The 22,662-nt window shown below is 35.3% G+C and overlaps 2 protein-coding genes across 7 annotated transcripts; one reads left to right on the forward strand and one right to left on the reverse strand.

Moving 5' to 3' along the window:
• Positions 1 to 10,854: 10,854 nt before the first annotated feature.
• LOC108466987 (phospholipase D alpha 4) lies at positions 10,855 to 13,983 on the forward strand. The gene is made up of 4 exons (XM_017767421.2): positions 10,855 to 11,021; positions 11,105 to 11,668; positions 11,778 to 12,990; positions 13,322 to 13,983. Exons 1-4 carry the CDS (start codon positions 10,935 to 10,937, stop codon positions 13,762 to 13,764), a joined length of 2,307 nt encoding a protein of 768 aa, XP_017622910.1. The 5' UTR covers positions 10,855 to 10,934; the 3' UTR covers positions 13,765 to 13,983.
• Positions 13,113 to 22,451, reverse strand: LOC108466986 (protein FLX-like 3). Of its 6 annotated transcripts, XR_001868739.2 has the most exons (10): positions 22,086 to 22,444; positions 21,824 to 21,957; positions 20,126 to 20,658; positions 19,832 to 19,977; positions 19,147 to 19,214; positions 18,847 to 19,045; positions 14,955 to 15,038; positions 14,565 to 14,625; positions 13,639 to 13,760; positions 13,113 to 13,536 (listed from the first exon to the last, which is right to left on the reverse strand). XR_001868739.2 is itself a non-coding variant. In XM_053024672.1 (6 exons), exons 3-6 carry the CDS (start codon positions 20,650 to 20,652, stop codon positions 18,971 to 18,973), a joined length of 816 nt encoding a protein of 271 aa, XP_052880632.1. In that variant the 5' UTR covers positions 20,653 to 20,658; positions 21,030 to 21,957; positions 22,086 to 22,451; the 3' UTR covers positions 18,722 to 18,970. The 6 variants fall into 6 exon arrangements, 1 of the variants encoding a protein (XP_052880632.1); XR_001868740.2 differs by lacking the exon at positions 14,565 to 14,625; XR_001868741.2 differs by lacking the exons at positions 13,113 to 13,536; positions 13,639 to 13,760; positions 14,565 to 14,625 and having other exon boundaries at positions 14,700 to 15,038.
• Positions 22,452 to 22,662: the final 211 nt, after the last annotated feature.

Consider the following 22,662-nt stretch of genomic DNA (forward strand, 5'->3'; position numbering starts at 1 on the left):
GCAGCAATGTCGCAATAAAAGGGTTTGGTGTCGCGACATCCCTGGAAGTTTGTCTTTATTACGACATCGGGGTTCGATGTCGTGACACACTCTGAAATTTTGGAAACTTGAGTAGTAGTCTTATGTGTCACAACACGGGGGTACTGTGTCATGACATCGAGATAATTTTCTCGATTCTTTCCTACTGGAAGCGATGTTGTGACACTAACTCTATTTTTGCCCAAAATTCTAGTTTTCAGAGTGTCTTGGTTCCTATAAATCATAAATTTGATACAAATTAGAATCTAGACTAAATAGTTAGTTAAACATACAATAATTTACATAAAATTATAGGTTAATCCAAATTTTCAAGTTTTACTGCTGGATTCATCCCAAAGCTCCATTAACACATACAATGATGTTTTTCTATTTCTTTTAGTGTTAGTCCATCACCCGTCGAGCCACACCACCTTCTTTTGCTTGTCCCTTTCTTTGAACCTGTTCTTTCGACCTACACTGATTACAGGAAGTATGTTGATTCGTAATTTAGTAATGATAGATTTGTTGGCATTTTTGAAAGAGAAACAAACAAAAAAAGAGCAAAAATATGTAGCAAGGAAGCATGAAACAATATGCTTGTCCATTCAACTTGAAAACAATACAGTTAAGTAAAAAAAGTATACTAAATACACAGCTACTCCCACTAATAACTTAGAAACAAGTAAAACATAACTTACACACAAGTTAATTATGTCAATCAACACCTAAACACATCAAATAACTTAACAACTAAATTCATTTTCAACTACAAAACATAACAAAGCAACTAAACAAACGAAACCAAAAATAACATGAATAAAAGGCATCATCTCACTGTTCGTAGCTCGCATACATTGCTTGCTTGCATGCAATTAGAAGTTCGCAATTCACAGCTCACAGCTTGCATGCATTGCTTGCTTGCTTGCATGCAGTTCGCAGCTCGCATGTATTTCTTGCTTGCATGCAGCTCACAACTCGCAGTGTCAGCTCGCACTTTGCCACTTTGTGAGACAACTCATAGTTTGACACTTGTTGAGGTATATTTTTGTTTGAATCTTCACAAAGCACCTCATACTTTGACACTTCACAATGTGTATGAGTTGTTTCATAGTTGGCCAACTTACAACACTCCTCATTTGTAACACCTAGGTTTTGCAGGTCTAAAGATTTGGTGTATTATAGTAAATAGTTTGTTTGGCAAAATGTTGTCCACCCAAATGATTATTTTTGGTGCATTAGTAGGGATGTATAGTAACCGCCACATGAGTAAGTAAGGATTTGATTTCAATATATTTTGATATATTAAGGAAAATTTTTTGTTTAGCAATAAATGGTAGTTAAGGAATAAGTATTCACCAAAGGTTGGGTACGTCTAGTTTGACAAGAATACAGTGCTAATCAGATTATAAGTAATCTGGTTAGAATGTAACTATACGGCCTAATTGGTAATTGGGGGTACAAGGTACTTATTTATATTTATCTCAGAAATTGTAAGCTAATAAGAAGGCAAGTTCTAAAAGGGGGTTCTTCTTTTTCCCTCTATACACTAATTCTTTCCTTAAATTCCAAATGTATCACTTGATCAATAATCTAGAAGTTATAATTCTATTATGATTAGTGGTTATTCCATCCCTGGGTAAGTATTACTATTCTACATGTTAAATCTTGAAAGAGTAAGTTTGTAAGAGGTGCATGAATAGTAAGATGTAAGTATATGACTTTTCATAGGAGTTGTTAGTGTTCAGATTGATGGTAAATCTTATACAAATGGGTCTTAATGATGTTCTTATGTTCAAAAAGCAGTGGTCATTGTTGTTTCATAAGGGATGTTGAGACTTGGAGTTCAAGCTTCTGTAGGTGAGTATTAGGTGAGTTTCTACACTGACTCTTGCATGCACATTGTTCATGCTGAAGTATATCTATAGGAAAATGACCAAACTATGGATCGGAAATCATGATTAGTATAGTATGAATATGATACTTATATGATTATAGGAATAAAGTTATGCTAAAAATTGATTGAGTACATGAATGATTGTTGATGATGGTATGTGTATTTGATATGAGATCTGATGGGTCCAAATACGTTAAAAGTGGTATATTAAGTTTATGGTTAGGTTAAGAGATAAATTAGTTTGCTTGAATGTGAGTTTTATTAGATGTATAGTGAGTAATATGAAATATTGGGTCCGGGTGTGTCTATGTTTGTAGAGTTTGTAAACTGAATCGAGTCATCGCGATGGTAACTAATAAAGTCCATCAGGAAAAAAACACAAACTCTGATAAGAAATTCTGAAGGTAAATTCCATGGTTATGGCGTACACTGAATGGATCGTTTTTTTAGCGTACTCTGAATGGATCGCCTTGGTGGCATACTCTATATGATTGCCTGTGTGGCGTGGTTTAAATGAAGCCTTTATGGTGTATTCTGTAAATCGTATTCTATAAATCGTATGTTTTCTTCTAAAGAGTATTCTTAGTATATCCTGAGAGTATAATATGTTTGAATCCCTTTCGTGCTTCGTTTCATATGTATGGAATAAATGATGAACTACAGTATGGTAAGTACAGTATAAATTTGACCAGATGAGGAAAGTTGAAATTGACTGGGAGAAATGGATCTGTAAGTATCTGTACAAGATAAAAGAGGATGTTTGTAAATAGTAATGAAAAGTTTGTATATGTTAAAAGAGTATCTATCATACCTAAATAAACTAGGTATAACCTTGGAATTATATAATCTGAGTAGTTTTCATCCTTCAGTACATATCGATATTTTAAATTTGGAAAATGTTTCATCGAAAAATATAAAGTACTGTGACTTAATTTAAATTGTAATAGATCAAAAGTTGATCGTATATAAATTATAGAGTTATCAGCTAAATATGAAAGTATTCACCAAAGTTTCGTATTTGTAAATAGACATTCTAAAAGAAGTATATGTGAAAGGTTATTCTTGTCTGTATTAGACTATAAAAATACCATTGTTAGAGTATTAGACAAGGGAAAAATATGAGGATTAAGAAAAAGATTATGATTCAATTCAGAAGTATAAGAGTTGATAAGAAGAAAGGAATAGTAATTGGTGTATAAGCATAATTCTAATTATGTGAAGGAATTCGTCAGAGCAAGTGAACGAAGCAATTGAGTAGACTGTACAGATGATATTTCCGTCATTTAAATATTTTTCAAGGTATAGTGCTTCAACCCTCACTAAGTTCTTTGAACTTACTTATGTTGTTTTTATGTTTCAAGTTTAGTTGTTGGATACTCGCCTATAGGGACGATGGCAAGATTATGCCAAGGAAGGGGCGTTGGAATATTATGCATATAGTGCTATAGTAGGAGGTTGTATTTTTCATTTTGTTGTGTTAAGAATGATTCATTTTTTTATAATAACATTTATTTAAATACCTTGTTGTTTTGTTGAAATTTAGTCTTGGAATGTAATGTAAACTAGGATATGTTTGAAAAGTGGAGTTGTTTACCAAAGTTTAGTGATATATATTATGTATTTTCTATGGTAACACTTAAGATCTAGACCTAATGTATCGGGCTGAGTTGAGGGTGTTACATTCTTGGCCTTTATACTGCGAACACCGATCAGCTTTCTCAAGCTTTCGAACCTGACCTTTCTAAGAGGCTTGGTTAGAATATCATCAATTTGAACTTCAATTGCATCTCAATTCCTTTCACTTCCTTTATCAAACTTAGAGATCGGTAATTAACATGCCTCATTCTTCTATGCCATAACTTAGTTTCATCTACTTAGCTTGCATAAGCTTTAAAGATTGCTAATTTCCAGTCCACAACAAAAATTCTGCCAGACATAGTAACTGATACAAGTTCACATCCACTAGGATCAAGAATCAAACATTCTATATTCTCAAACACAACTGAATAACCTCTTTCAAGCAGCTGACCAACACTTAGCAGATTTTGATCTATGTCAGGTGCTAAAAGAACATCTAAAAAAAGCTTAGTATCTGATGGAGTGTTGATTAAAACATCTCATTTTGCTTTTGACTTGATGTACTGTCCATTTCCAACTTTGATTCTAGAATTAAAAATTTTGTCAATCTTCTTGAAAATGGTTGCATCTGAGGTCATATGATTAGTACTACCACTTTTAATGAGCCAATACTTTTTTATGTTGCTACGGGTGGCAAAGCAAGAGGCAATGAACATCAACTCCTCTTGAGCTTGGTTCCCATAAGCTACCTGAGGTTAAGCATTATGTTGATATGGTTGTTGTTATTGTGGTTGCCATTTGTTCCTACAAACCCTTTTGTTAGAATTAAGTGACTCAAATTCTTATTTAAATAAAATACGATGGAAAATAAAATAAAAGTAAAATCCATATAGAACTAGACTTCTTTTATTTTATTTTAGAATAAGGTTTTTTAAACCTTATTAAACTTCATCTATTTTATATTGATTAGGATAAGGTGTTTCAATCCTACTAGAATATGGCTTTACAAGCCTATAAATAGACATAGTCTATTCCTCTTGTATTGATTCAATTTTTCGACATAGTGAACTTTCTTCTCATCTGCCCGTGGTTTTTTCCCGAAAGGGTTTCTACGTAAAATTTCTTTTTTTATTTTTTATTTTATTTTTCTCAAATTGATATCAGAGCTTCTGGGTTATTCATCTCGATCACGGTAATGGCATCTTTGAAGTATGAAATTCCGCTGTTGGATCGCAACACCAGATTTGCGTTATGGCAAATTAATATGCAAGCAGTTCTTGCACAGATGGATCTAAAGGATGCCCTGCTAGGGATAGATAAGATGCCTTCGACATTAACATATGAAGAGAAGAAGCGTAAGGATCGAAAGGCGTTAACATAATTACATCTACATTTGTCCTACGAAATTTTACAGGATGTGATGAAAGAGAAGACTACCGCTGCATTATGGAAGAGGCTAGAACAAATATGTATGACGAAAACTCTAACAAGCAAGTTGTATATGAAGCAGCGTCTTTATGCTCATCGTTTGGAGGAAGTCGTACATACACGAACACTTAACAGTGTTTAAAGAAATTCTCTCAAACTTGGAGGCCATGGAGGTTCAGTATGATAAGGAAGATCTAGTGTTGATTCTACTTTGTTCATTGCCCCCGTCTTATTCAACCTTTAGAGACACGATTTTATATAGCCGCGAGTCTCTCACAGTTGATGAGGTTTATGATTCTTTAACCTCGTATGATAAGATGAAGCATCTTGTGGTTAAACCCAACTCTCAGGGAGAGGGTCTTATTGTTCGTGGGAGACAAAATTGGAATGCTGATGGTGATCGTGGTAGGACACAGGAACGGAATCCTCGTGGTAAATTTAAAAGTAGATCGAAGTCTTCAAACAGAGGTAAAACTTATAACTTCTGCAAGAAGAAAGGGCACATTAAATCTGAGTGTTATAAGCTACAAAATAAGATTAAAAGGGAGGCTGCGAATCAAAAGGGAAAACAACCAGAAAATTCTAGTGAAACTGATGTTGTAGAAGATTACAGCGATGGTGAACTTCTAGTTGCTTCTATCAATGATTCTAAAGTAAGTGAGGAATGGATACTTGATTCAGGCTACACCTTCCACATGAGTCCCAATCGGGATTGGTTTACAACTTACGAAACAGTGTCTGAAGGTGTTGTTTTGATGGGAAATAATGCTCATGTAAAATCGCAGGTGTTGGAATAGTTAAAGTTAAGATTTTTGATGGAGTTATCAGAACACTTAGTGAGGTACGACATGTTCCAGAATTGAAGAGAAATTTAATTTCGTTGAGTACTCTTGATTCAAAAGGGTACAGATATACAGCTGAAAGTGGGATTTTAAAGATTTCTAAAGGTTCCCTTGTTGTGATGAAAGGGCAAAGAAAAACTTCCAAGTTATATGTTTTGTAGGGTTCTATTGTTACTGTGATGCAGCTGTCGCTTCCTCTTCCTTGTCAGATGATGATATTACTAAACTTTGGCATATGCGCCTAGGGCATATGAGTGAGAATGGCATGGTAGAATTGAGTAAAAGAGGACTTCTTGATGGGCAAGGAATTTGCAAACTAAATTTCTGTGAGCACTGTGTTTTTGGGAAGCAAAAGAGAGTTCGATTCACTAGAGGAATCCATAACACGAAGGGAATATTGGAGTATATTCATTCTGATCTGTGGGGGCCATCCAGAGTGCCATCGAGAGGTAGAGCTAATTATATGCTAACCTTTATTGATGATTTTTCCAGAAAAGTTTAGGCGTTCTTCCTGAAGCAGAAAAGTGATGTGTTTTCCGCATTTAAGTCTTGGAAAATTATGATTGAAAAACAGACGGGAAAACAGATAAAATACCTCCGCACAGACAATGGCTTAGAGTTCTGTTCTGATGAGTTTAATAGATTGTGCAAGTCAGAAGGGATCATGAGACACTTGACAGTTCGTCATACTCCACAGCAAAACGGCGTTGTAGAACGAATGAACAGAACGATCATGGAGAAGGTTCGATGTATGTTGTCAAATGCCAACTTATCGAAGTCATTTTGGGCAGAAGCAGCCTCTACTGCATGTTTTTTAATCAACCGATCTCCATCCGTTGCCATTGAGAATAAGACTCCACAAGAGGTATGGTCTGGTAATCCTGCTAATTATTCTGATTTAAAGATTTTTGGGTGTCCTGCGTATGCTCATGTTGATAATGGAAAATTGGAACCGAGATCCATTAAATGCGTTTTTCTTGGTTATAAAGCTGGTGTAAAAGGGTATAAGTTATAGTGTCCTGGAAATAGAAAAGTTGTGATTAGCAGAGATATTGTTTTTGATGAAACTGCTATGCTACCAAACTTATCTCTTAAAGACTCTTCCAATAAAGAAAATCAAAAGCAGGTGGAGCATCAGATTATTAACTCCTCAAGCCAGAACAAAAGTTGAGATTAGAGTTGCTTCTTCACCACAATACTCTATCGCCAAAAACAGAACTAGAAGAGAAATTAAACCTCCAAAGAAGTATGCCGAGGCTGATCTAGTTGCTTATGCTTTAAATGTGGCTGAAGATATAAATTCGAATCAAGAGCCATCTAATTATTCTGAGGCGGTTAGCTATGAAGACTCAGAAAAATGGATGTTTGCTATGCAAGAAGAGATGGAATCACTTCACAAAAATAGAACATAGGACCTTGTAAAACTTCCTAAAGGTAAAAAGGTTGTTCGTTGTAAATGGGTGTTTAAAAGGAAAGAAGGGACTCCAGGAGTTGAAGAACTCAGATATAAAGCAAGGCTTGTTGCAAAGGGTTACAGTCAAATTCCAGGAGTGGACTTCACAGATGTGTTCTCTCCAGTTGTTAAGCATAGTTCGATTCGAGCTTTGCTTGGTATTGTGGCCATGCATGATTTGGAGCTTGAGCAGTTAGATGTAAAAACTTCATTTCTGCATGGAAAACTTGAGGAGGATATTTACATGCAACAACCAGAGGGTTTTATAGTCTCAGAAAAAGAGGACTATGTTTGCTTGCTAAAAAAGTCCCTTTACGGTTTGAAAATGTCACCAAGACAGTGGTACAAGAGGTTTGATTCCTTTATGACTTCTCATGATTTCAAAAGAAGTAGTTTTGACAGTTGTGTTTACTTTAAGAAAAACAGTGATGGTTCTTTTGTGTATCTACTTCTTTATGTTGATGACATGTTGATAGCAGCAAAAGATAAAGGAGAGATAAGAAATGTCAAAACCCAACTAAGTAAAGAATTTGAGATGAAAGATTTAGGACCAGCAAAGAAGATACTTGGAATGGAGATTCTCAGAGATAGAAAAATAAGTAAATTGTACCTAAGTCAGAAGGGGTACATTGAGAAAGTTCTTTGCAGGTTCAATATGCAGAGTGCTAAGCCTGTTAGTACTCCTTTAGTAGCCCATTTCAGACTTTCATCAGTTTTGTCTCCACAATCAGATAATGAGATTGAGTACATGTCGCATGCTCCATACTCTATTGCAGTGGGATCTCTCATGTATGCTATGGTTTGTTCACGTCCAGATTTATCATATGTAGTCAGTGCAGTTAGCAGATACATGGCGAATCCCGGTAAAGAATACTGGAAAGTAGTTCAGTGGATTCTAAGATACTTACGAGGTACTACTAATGTTTGCTTACAGTTTGGAAGAACTAGAGATGGAGTCATAGTGTATGTTGATGCTGATTTTGCTGGAGACCTTGATAAAAGAAGATCTCTCACAGGTTATGTCTTTACAATCGAAGGTTGTGCAATCAGTTGGAAAGCCACTTTGTAGTCTACAGTCGCTTTGTCTACCACTAAAGCTGAGTACATGGCGATTACTGAGGCTTGTAAAGAAGCTATTTGGTTGAAGGGACTCTTTAGTGAACTCAATGAAGACCTTCAAATCAGCACAGTATTTTGTGACAGTCAGAGTGCCATCTTTCTTACAAAAGATCAAATGTTTCATGAGAGAACAAAACACATTGATGTTCGGTATCATTTTGTTAGTGATATTATTGCTCGTGGTGATATTGTTGTGAGCAAAATTAGTACTCATGAAAATCCTGCAAATATGATGACTAAGTCACTTCCTATAACCAAGTTTGAGCATTGCTCAAACTTGGTTGGTGTTCATTGTTGAAGTTAAACCCTTAAGGGGTTTTATGGAAGAGGTGAAGAACTTGTTTATTGAAAGTTCGCGATGAAGAACTTGTTCATTGAGAATTTGTGTCAAGGTGGAGATTGTTAGAATTAAGTGACCCAAATTCTTATTTAAATAAAATACGATGGAAAATAAAATAAAAGTAAAATCCATATAGAACTAGACTTTTTTTATTTTATTTTAGAATAAGGTTTTTTAAACCTTATTAAACTTCATCTATTTTATATTGATTAGGATAAGGTGTTTCAATCCTACTAGAATATGGCTTTACAAGCCTATAAACAGACATAGTCTATTCCTCTTGTATTGATTCAATTTTTCGACATAGTGAATTTTCTTCTCCTCTGCCTGTGGTTTTTTCCCGAAAGGGTTTCCACGTAAAATTTCTTTTTTTTATTTTTTTATTTTATTTTTCTCACCTTTCCATGTGGCCAAATTGTTTGCAGGCTCTACATTGTATGTTAGGCCTGAACCAACAGTATTTCTCCAAGTGCTCTTCTTGAAATGAGAACAAGGTGGATGCTTCATTTTTCCACTATCTCTCTTTTGCTTTTCACTCCAACTCTTTTTTTCCTTATTGTTTGAGGAGCTCGAGCCTTTCTTGCGTCTAGCTTAGAATACATTTTCTTTAAAGACTTAAAAATATTTAATATTTCAAGGCATACTTTTTTTTTTCTACGTTGAGTCTTGACGATAAAAAAGTAAGCAAATTAAACTTTAATAGTAGACTTTGAATCCAATTAAAATCTATTAATAGCAAACTTTGAAAGTGGATCTTATTTTCCAAGTATACAATAGGTACATAACCAATGACTCTTCATAAATAAATTGTCTCTCTTCTTAAAAAGTTCTTGGAAATTCTTGATCTTTTCTTGTTTTCTTCATTTTTCCACTTTTGGTAGTGAGAAAATTTATTACGATAATCCCCCGTGACTATTATTATAGTCCAATTTTCTACATCCACATTAAAGATTATATCTTTCGAATTTATTACATATTGTTACATTCTCTTCAGGGTATGGTTAGGTTTCTTGGTTAAAAACTTTTGTTCAATCATAAGTAAAAAAAAATTCATGATATTGCTACCATAGAAGCACATTTGAATCTTCAAAAAATTTGATCATCCAAATAGCATACATACTATAATTTAATAAAGGAATCTTAGTTTAAAAGAAATCTTAAATTAGTAATATTTTTCATAAAATAATTTTACAAGAAATCAATCAACAAAGGAGAAAAATATACCACGTAAGGATTATATAAATTTCTTTGAATAAAAGGGTATAAAAAAATTTAGAGATTCATGTGTACCTGAGTGGTTAAAGGCTCTAATGATTACCCATAGTGCGCAGGCCTCAATTAAAATAGCAACAACTCTAAGAGGCAATCGACAATAGTAAATTTTTGGATATTTTTGTGACTTATGGAGAAAAACAATTAAAATAGAATCGTACTGATAGAGAGTAAAGAACAATGAAAATGTGGGAAGAAATAAAGAATGTATTTTATTGATGAATGGGAATATTTACAAAGCTTCTCGAAAATCTCTATTTATAGGCATAAAAAATAAAAATGAAAAAAAGATCTACTTCTAATGACTTAGAATTTAAAGTAGATCAAAACTGATGTTGATCTTGATGGAGATCTACTTAATAAGATATTTATAATAAATTTTTTATTTATTAAATAATAATTTAAATTGAATATAATCTTAATGTAACTATCATTTCGACTAATTTGTTAGCCTTCATTAATAACTTGATAAAACGAAAAGACTTGCGAAATAAAATTGTAAAAACAGGGTAAAATTATCAAATCATCTTTCGTCACCCTTGATATGCTGGTGTACTTTCTCATTGCATCACATGCCGTATTTCCGAAAAAGTTAAATAATAAGGGGTGAAAATGATGTTTCCTTTTTCTCACAATTCCTATACTATTTTCTTTTCAAGTCGTTCAATATCACAATACCATACAAAACAGATGTTTGTATAGAGATACATACGTCTAAATGAAAGAAGAAATTGTTAAATATTCAACTTGTGATTTGAGTTTTAAGTAAACTTCAACTTGAAGAGAAAAACTTGTAAAAGACTTCGAGGATTAGTAATGGGGAATTTCACAAGTTTCTCCAAGGCAAGTTTCCAATTCGATGTCACCCTATACCTTTAAATACTCAAAGATGGGCATACCCAAAAAACATATCCCATCTTAAAAAACAAAACTGACCTTTACAAGCTTTTTCATCCATCTCTCTTTGTTTTAATTTGGAGGATCATAGCAATGGAGAGTAAGCAAAAGTTCCTCCATGGAACACTTGAAGCCTCCATCTTTGATGCAACACCTTACACACCTTCCTTTCCCTTCAATGTAAGTTGTTATTAATTTCCACGATGATCACAATAATTTTGATGTCCTTTACAAACTTACAAGTTTGTTTGCTTGTTTTGAAGTGTATGATTGCAAATGGAAAGCCAACCTACGTTACGATCAAGCTGGACAATAAGAAGGTAGCAAAGACAACCCTGGAACGAGATCGTGTATGGAACCAAACATTTCAAATTCTGTGTGCTCATCCACCTGATTCAACCATCACCATTACAATGAAAACAAAGTGTTCCATCTTAGGCAAATTCAGCATCCAGGCAAGGCAAATACTAATGGACTCAAGTTTGATCAATGGCTTCTTTCCTCTCCAACTTGAAAATGGTAAAACCAGCCCAGAAGTAAAGCTGAGGTTCATGTTGTGGTTCAAACCAGCGGAGTTTGAACCAACATGGGGAAGAGTGATTGACGGTAGAGGATTCCAGGGGCTTCGAAACGCTACTTTTCCTCAACGCTCCGATTGCAATGTGAAGCTTTATCAAGACGTCCACCATACCTCAGCTTTTCAGCCTCCATTTTCTTCCTTCTCTTCTGCTCCAACAAAACTGTGGGAGGATGTATATAAGGCCATTGAGGGTGCTAAACATTTGGTTTACATTGCAGGCTGGTCTTTCAATCCAAATATGGCTTTGGTATTTCAAATCATTAATCCTTTTTTTCTTTTGTTCTTTTTCTTCTCAGATGATTATTGTTGAGAACAACATGAAATCAGAATTTACTCTATAATGTTTTCGAAAACAGGTCCGGGATCCTGAAACAAGTATTCCACATGCAAGAGGGGTAAAACTTGGTGAATTGTTGAAACGAAAAGCTGAAGAAGGTGTAGCAGTGAGGATTATGCTTTGGAACGATGAAACTTCCTTACCATTTATCAAGAACCAAGGAGTAATGAGAACGCATGATGAAGACGCTTTTGCATATTTCAAACACACCAAAGTCGTATGCAAATTATGCCCAAGATTGCACCATAAGTTCCCCACACTCTTTGCTCACCATCAAAAGACCGTGACAGTTGATACCAGAGCCGCCTACGGTTCGTTGATCAACGACAGAGAAATCATGAGCTTTGTCGGTGGAGTTGATCTCTGTGACGGCCGATACGACACCGAAGAACATTCATTGTTTCGAACACTTAACATGGAATCTCATTGTTTCGACTTCTATCAAACCAACATCTCCGGGGCTAGCCTTCACAAAGGAGGGCCAAGGGAGCCATGGCATGACGCCCACGCATGTATCACTGGGGAAGCTGCTCGGGATGTGCTTGCCAATTTCGAGGAACGCTGGAATAAGCAATGTGACCCTTCTTTATTACCGCCTATAAACTCAATACCCAATCTCATACGACAGCCCTTTTCTTCAAGCAACCCTGACGAGAGCGACGACCGGAATTGGAAGGTACAAGTTTTTAGATCAATCGACCATGTGTCGACGAACCAATTGTCTAAAAACTTAACTGTGGAGCAAAGCATCCATGAAGCATACGTAGAAGCAATAAGGCGAGCTGACAGGTTCATATATATAGAAAATCAATATTTCATAGGGGGATGTCATTTATGGGATAAAGATAAGAAGTCAGGGTGTAGAAACTTGATTCCAATAGAGATTGCACTTAAAGTGGCAAGCAAAATCAAAGCGAAAGAGAGGTTTGCTGTGTATATATTGATACCAATGTGGCCTGAAGGAGTGCCTGAGAGCGAACCGGTACATGATATATTGCATTGGACAAGGCAAACCATGGAAATGATGTATAGATTGATCGGTGAAGCCATAAAAGAAAGCGGTGGACAAGAACACCCCTGTGATTACTTGAACTTCTTTTGTCTTGCAAATAGGGAAAAAGAGAGCAAAGAAGAGTTCGTTCCTCCACATTCCCCTCACCCTTCCACACAATACTGGAAGGCCCAAAAGCATAGGAGGTTCATGGTTTATGTCCACTCCAAGGTGATGATAGGTAATACCAGTACGTTTCTTATTTTATTGCCGATGACCCTACCTTCGATTATTTATTTATACATTTTTTTCATAATTTTGATTCAATCCAAACCCACCCATCATGCCACCATTTGCTATTCGTTTAATATTAAAATACAATAGATTGATGTTGTGATAGTATCCTTATATTCCATAGTTAAAGCTAAATAAAATTAATTAAAATTGGATTGGACCAGACATATCCAAAATATGAAAGACCTTATCCAAGGTCAGGCTGGTCTAGTTGGATGTATTGAGTATCAAGAGGACAATCTTGATTCAATATTAACCATGGTCGTTGCAACTTGCAGTGGATGATTTATACATTCTGATAGGATCCGCCAATGTGAACCAAAGATCCATGGACGGTCAACGAGACACAGAAATTGCAATCGGATGCTATCAGTTGCCGCCGGGGAATCCTGAAATCAATTCTGCAACTCCTAGAAGTATCCATGATTATCGAATGGCCTTATGGTATGAGCATACCGAACTTGCTGATGACATATTTATGAAGCCGCAGAGCCTGGAATGCGTGCAAAAAATACGTTCAGTAGGTGACCAAATGTGGCAAATCTATGCAAATGAAGACATAGCGGACATGGAAGGAGTTCACCTTGTCACTTACCCTGTCAACGTCACAGTCGATGGTTTGGTTGAGGATGTTGTTGGCGGTGAGGGGAACTTCCCAGACACGAATACACCAGTCAAAGGAAGACGATCCAAAGTGCTACCACCGGTATTCACAACCTAGATGTAAAGAATTTTACATATGGCTGAATTTGAAAATCCAACTCACCCCTAAATTGTAACCATGTAATTTATTTGTTATGAAAAGAACAAAAATAAAAATTGGGCTTCAAGCAAAGAACTTGAAATTGAAAAGGAATACTGCAACATATTGCTCTGATTTGAAATTACAATTATCGTAATGATTGCCTAATGCAATTAGTCTGATTTTATGGTACTAAAACACTGAATCTTTCATTTGTCATATAGAACACTAAATAAACAAGGTAGGCAAGCCCAATTATAAAATATATGATTTTTTATGTTATTTTATAAATATTTTTAATGTTCTTTTTTTAAATCATATTTTGAGAATTTGAGGTTAAAACACAAAAGCTTCATGGCTTTTGTTAACAAGAGAGCTAAGGGACACAGTCTCAAATTAAAGTCATATTTAAATAAGTTTTCAGTCAGATCAGAAAATCTCACACAAGATTAGACGAACATGAACACCACGTGGAACACGATGAGACATGAAAAGATAACACGACACATGATGACCAAAAAACACAAACACGAAAACAATACATATAATGCAAATTTTTGACATGTCAAATTTTGTATTAAATACGTAACACTTTAAACACAATAATAACATAATAATAATAATAATAATAATAATAATAATAATAATAATAATAATAATAATAATAATAATAATGTCTTTCAAAATTATTAATAATAATAATAATATGAACATAACACAAATATACAGGTAGTCGAGTCTACTTTTAGTAATCAAAGTTGCAACAATAGAGTACATACATGACACCAAGCTTGTGCAGTTCATGAATTCAAGTGCTAATCATGGAGCATGAGACCATATCTGTTACACAAGAACAGTTAAAGAAGGAAAATTCGTAATAGCTATGACCTACATTACCATCATGGAGAGACTACTTTCCTACCAGTATTTAACAAATGCAACTAGTTATTTGGTATTTGTTAGTAATTAGGGTCGGGAAACGCTTCTCTCAAAATAGAAAGTTATTTTTAATTTCAAAGGTTTTCAGAATACAAGTTTCAGAATATATCCCAGTATGAACCACTAACAAAAAAGTTAGGAGGTGTTAGCATCTTCTGGGCATGTTATTTGATGGGGTGTTCATTTTCTTCCAATTTTGTCTGGAAGCACATGTAATGATGTAACTTTACCTCGTTCATATTTCCTCAATTTCATGCAAGATTTAACTAATCTTCTTTCTGCATCTTTTTGCACGAGGCATACCAGTTTCCTGTCTGCAAACATAAAAAGGAAAATATTAGGAAGAATCTAAAATTTGAAATATAAATATTAATTGTAAGGAAAGTTGTCGATCAAATATGTACTTTAGATTACGAGTAAAAAGGAACCAATTTTATTTAACCACCAAAGTGATCTAAATAAAATTACAATCATTTATTAACTGGTAAAAAAGAACTTGTCAGCAGTGTAGCAGCCCGAGAATCACATCTTCTCCTGTCTCTACCTCTACATCATGTATGCATCTGACTTACAAGATAACTACATTTAACAATTCGAGGCTGGCCCCACGAAGCAAATGGCAAATCCACAATAACGTTAACCCAACTTCAGTGCTCAAGCAAAATTTTAGTAGACAAATATAAGTATTTTTCTCCAAATTTCACCGTGGCACAGGAAAGATAATCCCAAAACTAACTATTGTTGAATGAGATTGTATATTCAGGAAAATCCTTTCAATCCGCTTCATCCAGCCAATTCCACATTTAACATACTTAGTATGTAGTATAAAACAAATACTTTGTCCTATCAGTGCAGTGGTTAACTATAAAAAAATTTAAAACAAAATGATTTGGATGTAAATCTCATTAAGAATAAAAGGATATTATATATGACGTCAGATGTACATCTCTAGTTAATCATAGATAACCTCATAGATTGTTGCTTTGCAACCTCCTTCCCACTTAAATAGGAAAGAGAAACAACCCATCCTCAGCAGTGACACCATTTGTCTTCCCTTTTACACCATATATAAATTCTACACCAAATATTGATGACTATCTTAATTACAAAGTATGCACTTTCAAGTGAATCATATAAATCTGGAAACATCCAACCAAATGTTAACCTAACATCTATCATCATCCTTGATCACTTAAGATGTTTTTCCACTACCAATCAAAGATTACTAAATCTGGCACATCCAAAGGAATATTTCAACACATACTGTTACAAAAAGATCCTGATATCACAGTAGGTCTTTGAAACTTTTGTTTGCAGGACCTTAACTTCATCAAAGCCCTTGGAAAATGAGCATTCCCATTTGTTTAACTCTAACTTGATCAACCAGAAACCTAACCCAACCAATGTCAGATACAAATGCTAAAAAACTAGCAATGATATTTGTGTTAAAACAGGCTAAAAACTTTCTTCGCAACCATAGTGTCATATAACCACTAAATTCCATAGGGGGTTTGCATAATTAGCCCAAATAAAAAAATAATAATTAAAATAAAACAAAACTATAACCACTAATCCCAAATGGATCAATACCAATAATGAGCTTTGATGTGAGCATTAGCAGATAGGTCTATCTATATAAAGCAGGATATGCCAAATTAAGAGAATGAAATCAAGGACACGTGGCAGGTAAAATCAACGAAAAACAAACATCAAATTGAAGATCCATGGAACTCATATAGCAAGGACAGAAAACTTGCCTACTATAAAGTAAAGAACAGTAGTCAGCCTCTTCCACATGGCATGCCCATCATCCTTGAGATATTTTTAGTGTCAGGTCGATGCATAAAAGAACCACTTGTAATTTCATAGGTGGCTGGGATATGTTGACCACTGAATAAATTTGCTGAACAAAAATGATAGCTGAGCAGTAGAGTTGCACCAGAACAAGCTGCAGATGATGCTAGGAACATGGCATAAAACTACAGACCATGGCTATGAAAATAAAAGGATGAATTGAAAACAATGCTTCATCCCATCAAGGAGCGGTGATTTTTTTATTCAACTACCATGTGTGTTTTGAAAGGATATACCAATGGCACCAGGCCATTTATGGCAAAGCGTCCAATAACTAAAGAATACTCCAAAAACGAAACCCTTTTCACTGTGTAAGACATTGTGATTCACTGCATCAGCTTAATACTAGAAATCCCTCAAATATAGAACGCCATCAAACTCTATCATAAATCCTCTTAAAAAACAAAGGAATGACTATTTGAATCATATTTCAGTTCATTTTTTGTGAGCTAAACTTTCTTGTAATTCTGATAAACTAACAAGAACATGTTAACTAACACTCAAGATAAGTATTGGTACTGCATGCATAAATGTCAACATTGGCCCACACTTCAAAGTAGGGAAAACCTACTTTAATCATCAAAGTAATTATAAGAAGTTCTGCAAACCATACCAAGATTAGTACTTTCTCTATACAAGATACTTCAAGTCAAAATCCATTAGAAGTCAAACCAACGGTCCTGCTCTTCAGAACAATCTCAAGACTCCATTGGGGGAACTCCGCACCAGTTTTCCATGTCATATATTCCAAAAAGAAATGAGAACCATTCCCAACATGATTTCCAAACAAGTCCTGCTCACACAACATGCCATTTTAAGATTCCCTACGACACTTGCACCTCCGAACTTCAAAGAGAACCTGGCAATGGATACTGAAGGGACTTTACAGTAAATGTAAGAAAGACAAATGATTCTCCTCTTAAGATTTCCTAGCAAGGAGAACACCAATGAACTAAATTCAAAGCCACTAAAATTTGCAGCAAACACCTTGTAGCAATACCTAAAATGGAAATCCATGAAAATACTAATATTGAGATCAGCTAAAGTAAGGCGAGAGCTAAAAGGAATTACAGAAAAACTTAATAAAATTGCTATGGATGCTATAGATGGTCCAATACTGAATAAACCATTTCCTCTCAATGGAAGGATATTCTCTTTGAGAAGCAAGTTTGCTCCATCTGCCAGAGCTTGAAGAATTCCCAAAGGACCAGCATATTCAGGCCCAGTATGTTGTCAGCGGACAAGAAGAAACAAGAGCGAATAAAATCACAGAAAAATTCAGCTCCTGAACATCCTAAATGATTTACTTCTGTAGCATGGGATCATTCTCTCTATCCAACAGAACATCCATATCATATCAATTAATAAATAACAATTCATTCTTAGAAATTTTTATTCGTGGAAAACACGCAACTCAACCTCCTAAGGATATTCCAAAACTGCACATCGGATTCCGCAGGGGTACAAGGTTTCAATTCAGCTCAGAATGAATAATATGCATTCAAAGTTTAACAGAGCAACTCTGAACAGTCCATAAAGTGACCCCTCAGAAGCAAGTTGAATCATATCCTCCACATCAATTTCTGCTTCCGAGAGTAAATGCTCAAAATGATTAGATCCCCATCTACCATGAGAACATTATACCCTATTTATCTTCCATAGTGCACTCAAGATTAACAATATCCAATTCCAATGCTTCAATTTTCAAGAAAAACATACCCTCAACAAAATACACAGATAGTCAAGTGCTGCACAAGAAGACCTACTAACTAAAATCATTAACCAAAACTAAAATGTAGAATCTGAGTGCCATTCAACATTCCATTACCTTACTACAGCTAGGCATAACTTCATTGCATCCTTCTAAAATATACTATTTCACAAAAATAGTTCCAGGAATTTTTCCAAATCAATAAAAACCATACCATGTCAATTAACTTGCAAGTTCTACGTTGGAAGCAAAAGCTTCATTCATAAGCGCCATATATTTCAAGCACCCCCCAGACAACTACCCTATTCAGGGGCCAGCACTAAAACTGAAAGTAATAACAGTTATAATCAACCAACAATGCTAGTAAATTATCTAGAAACAAACAACCAAAAGATAAAAGAAAAAGAAAACTGGCAATGAAGCAATGAAGAATTGGATCCAATAGCAGTCCAAATTATCATATTAAGAACTTGTCTATATATAAGGGGGTACCACCTCCTCTACCAATTACCATAAAGTAACACGGAATCTCATGTAAGAAGTTCAAGATGACTAACAATTTATAAAGATAAATATTACTGATGCGGCATGCATGCATAGATGAACTCCATGCTGATCAATATTTTGAACTTCATAAGTGAAGTAACAATGTCAGCCTTCTTCCATCAAGTAATAACTTTCCTAGCGACGATTCATGCGTGGCTTCTCCCAAGAAGCAGGGCCAGGTCCGTAAAAAGGACCCTTGTCAGCAGCACCCTGTTAAGTAACGAGAAAATTTAATCGAAAAAATCACAATCCTAATTTAATAGCTTTATGGCCAAACAAATAAAACCAAACAAGTAGATGAGCACAAATACCAGATGAGCCCCATATCCAGCTGGAAAAGCGCCCTCTGAACTGTTGAATTTCATCCCATACGGTGCACCTGGAGCAATCATTCATTAAGCAACTGAGATTAGAAGCAACTTTAAATAAATGATCTCCAGAGTCGATATAAACTAATACATTATTTTATCAACTCTAGACAAGGAGAGAACAAGGGAGGAGGGAACATAGTTTCTATAGAATCAACCATGACAAAATCCAGGTAACATCAATGCAGGTTAAATGGTGTCTACAAGAGAACCCAGCCATTTGAACTTCAGACTTTTCACTTTTAAGGTCCCACCTACAGAACTTCAGGATCGAAAAGAAGAGAGGAGGCTGGAGGTTGAGCATTTACGAGATGAGTGAGGACCTATGTTTGTGTAGTAAACCATCCATTGGATCCCCAGAAAGATATGAAGGACCAATTAACACTTGAGAACTTTTCTCACAGATATAATCCATCATGTACAATTGGGCTTGGTAGGAAAGGGTCAAAATCCTATCAGAATAGCAACAGGAAAAAGAGAAATCCAGGATGCAAAAAGGTGTGGAACATGGACTGAGCCAAAGGACTGAAAACTAATTAAAATCAAGCACATTTAACGACCACCATCATGCTACTCAAGTTTGAAAAAGAAACCTCGACCAGATAGACAAAAGAGAGATGGGTCAAACCTGCAGCCCATGGTCTAGCATCCACACTAGAAAGTTCTGCACGTAGCTTTTCAACTTCACGTGCCATGGAGACCATGTTCTTCTCCATTGCTTGTCTCTGTTCCATCAGCTCAATGTTTGCCTTTTTTTCATAATCAATAGCAGTCCTATGAAATAAAATTTGAAGTTTGCATTTGAATATATGATCGGATAGATAATGAGTGATGCTGCAAACTAAATGCTCAATGGAAAAGAAGTTCTCTTATTCTTTTAAAGAATTCAAAATAGAAGGGTAAAAATGATTCAGCCACATACCTTGCACGCATCAACTCCTGGTGCAAGCCATCAACTTCTGCTCTGAGAATAGGAATCTGCTGATTATCAGCTTGCAGCCGAGTAATATCCTTCTTGAGAGTCTGAACCTGGCCAGTTAGATCCTGATTAACGTTATTCAGTTTCTGAACTTCTGAGCGGAGTTGCATAGCCTCTTTTTTCAGTGGCTCAGTTGCACGAAGATCTGCCTCCAGTTTCAAGCCTTTTTCAATAAGTCCCCTTGAATGCAGTTCCTGTTCTGCACGAATTTCACCAATGACAAGATTCAAACGATGAATTTCCTCCTTTGCAGCCACAAGCTCTTGTTGTATAGCCATTCGATCTTCTACCAGCCTGTGGTTATCAGTCAAAAGCTTTCGAATTTCAGCATGCTGCATTTCAAGTTCTTCCTCCAACAACGCAGGATGAGGTGGCTGTGGCAGAGGAGGACCACGAAAGAACGGCCTCTCGGGGGGGAATCCACGCCGGTCATTGAAGGCTTCACGAGGAACGCGGTTTCTCCCAGCCATTTTAAACTATTTTGGGAAAATGTAACAGAACAGAATAATTTTTAAGTCAGCTTTTATGAATACTAGAAGCACTTTATAGTCAATTATTATGAATACGGTACTGATGACAGAATCATATACTCGAAAGTTCATACAGAACCTGCTGATCAGAGTCTTAGTAAAATTATGTGACAGTAGCCACACATAAGTGGCAACTGGATCAAAAAGATCTTCCATAATTAGTACCCAGATGATAAAAGATGCAGCTCAACTGAATCACGCATAAAACCATTGAGCAGAACTAAGATGAATCATACATACTACCAGGAAACAGAAGCAACAAAGTCCAGAACTTTATCCACTTCCCTAAGTTTCAATTAAGAGTGTGAATTACAAACCTTTTCTGAACCATCAGATCCCCTAATTCAACCTTAATTTCCCATAACAAAACATACTCAACATCATGTTCAAACTCTAATGATGCGATAAAATTGATGGCTGCAACTACTAGCAGGGCAATGAGTGGAGCACACAGGAAGAAAGGACAACAGAATTGCCAAGGGCGCTGGGAAACACAGAACTAGAAATAGAAGAAAACGACAAGAGAATACAACTGTTACGAGGTCTGCAGTAGCAAATTATAATTAGTTAGTCCAGCTGTTACTTGCCAAATGACACATTGTCCTCCACCTGTTACTTGCCAAATGACGCATTGTCCTTGCTCCCTTCTATTTGGAAATTCAGATACGACATCATCTAACGTGTGCTCATATAGGACAGTGATGTAATGAGCTCATTATGAATGAAGAATAGCTTTTTCTTCCTCTAAATTCTTTCCTATTTCTGGTCTTTCTCTTCTCTTTTTCCTTCCAACTACCTAACATCGTATCAAACTACATGTCACTGTTCTGTGACATATAGCAGACATTCAACAACCAAGCTGCCATTGTTGTTGATTGGGCCTATCCATTCCAAAAAAACACTGAAAACCCTAAATTTTGCATCAAATACGCACATTAAAAACACTTAAAACCTTATTCCACTTAAACCAACTTGGAATTTGCATTCATCCATTTCCAATTCCATATTAGCTTCTCTTTTATCAACTTTTGCATCAAAATATATAACATAAATACACATGCACCCAAAAAAAATACAAGGAAAATCAAATCCAAAAATTCACATAAATTACCAAATAAAACCGAAATTCCCAAAGCAAATAGTTAAAAAGTTTAAATTCCTCTTCTGACCAGAGCAGATTCGGCTACTAATGATCAGATTGAGGAAGATTTTCTACTTTTGTGCTCCTCTTTTACACTGTTTTGCCTGCGAAAAAAACCCAGGTAATCAGGCAAAAAGTTATCCGAGAATCTGAGGCTGAAGTTTCGGTTTTCAATATTCATGAAATAGTAATCAAATTAAAAAAGAATAAAAAAATAGGCGATGATTCAAACCTTCGGGCAAGGATATGAATGATAAACTAGGGTTTGTGAGATGGGACTTGGTTGAAATATCAGAAAAGCATTTTTTTTTTTTTTTGCAGGTGATGTTCTTCTAAGAAAAGTTAAGAGGAAAAATAGGGAGTAGATGAATGAAAATTGAAGATTCAAGATCGAAGAGAAGGCTTAGCTGTGTGCTGAATATTGTTGGCCAAGGATGCAATAGCACTAAAATTAAATTATAGGACGTTCGGAACTAAACCGACCGCTTCCGCCAGTAACTCTTCATTCAATCAGTTTCATTTAGAGGTGGGTTATACTACGTACAATTTAGAGGTATATTATACTAATACTGCAGCCTGGAATAAAAAGTAAGTTATACATATCCAAACCCACACTTACATATGAAATATATATATTTATTTAAATATAATAATAATAAAACATATAATTTGAATTTAATTAATAATAATCCAGTAGGCTAAATTAACTATATATGACAATTTTTTTATTTGTCTTTTTAGGTCATTTCTTTAATTTAGAGAAATAGGTCATTTTTTGAGAAAGAAAAGGAAAGTGCATCCAGCTAGTC

The sequence above is a fragment of the Gossypium arboreum genome, chromosome 2 (genome assembly GCF_025698485.1).
Source record: "Gossypium arboreum isolate Shixiya-1 chromosome 2, ASM2569848v2, whole genome shotgun sequence".
In the NCBI taxonomy this organism is placed as follows: Eukaryota; Viridiplantae; Streptophyta; class Magnoliopsida; order Malvales; family Malvaceae; genus Gossypium; species Gossypium arboreum.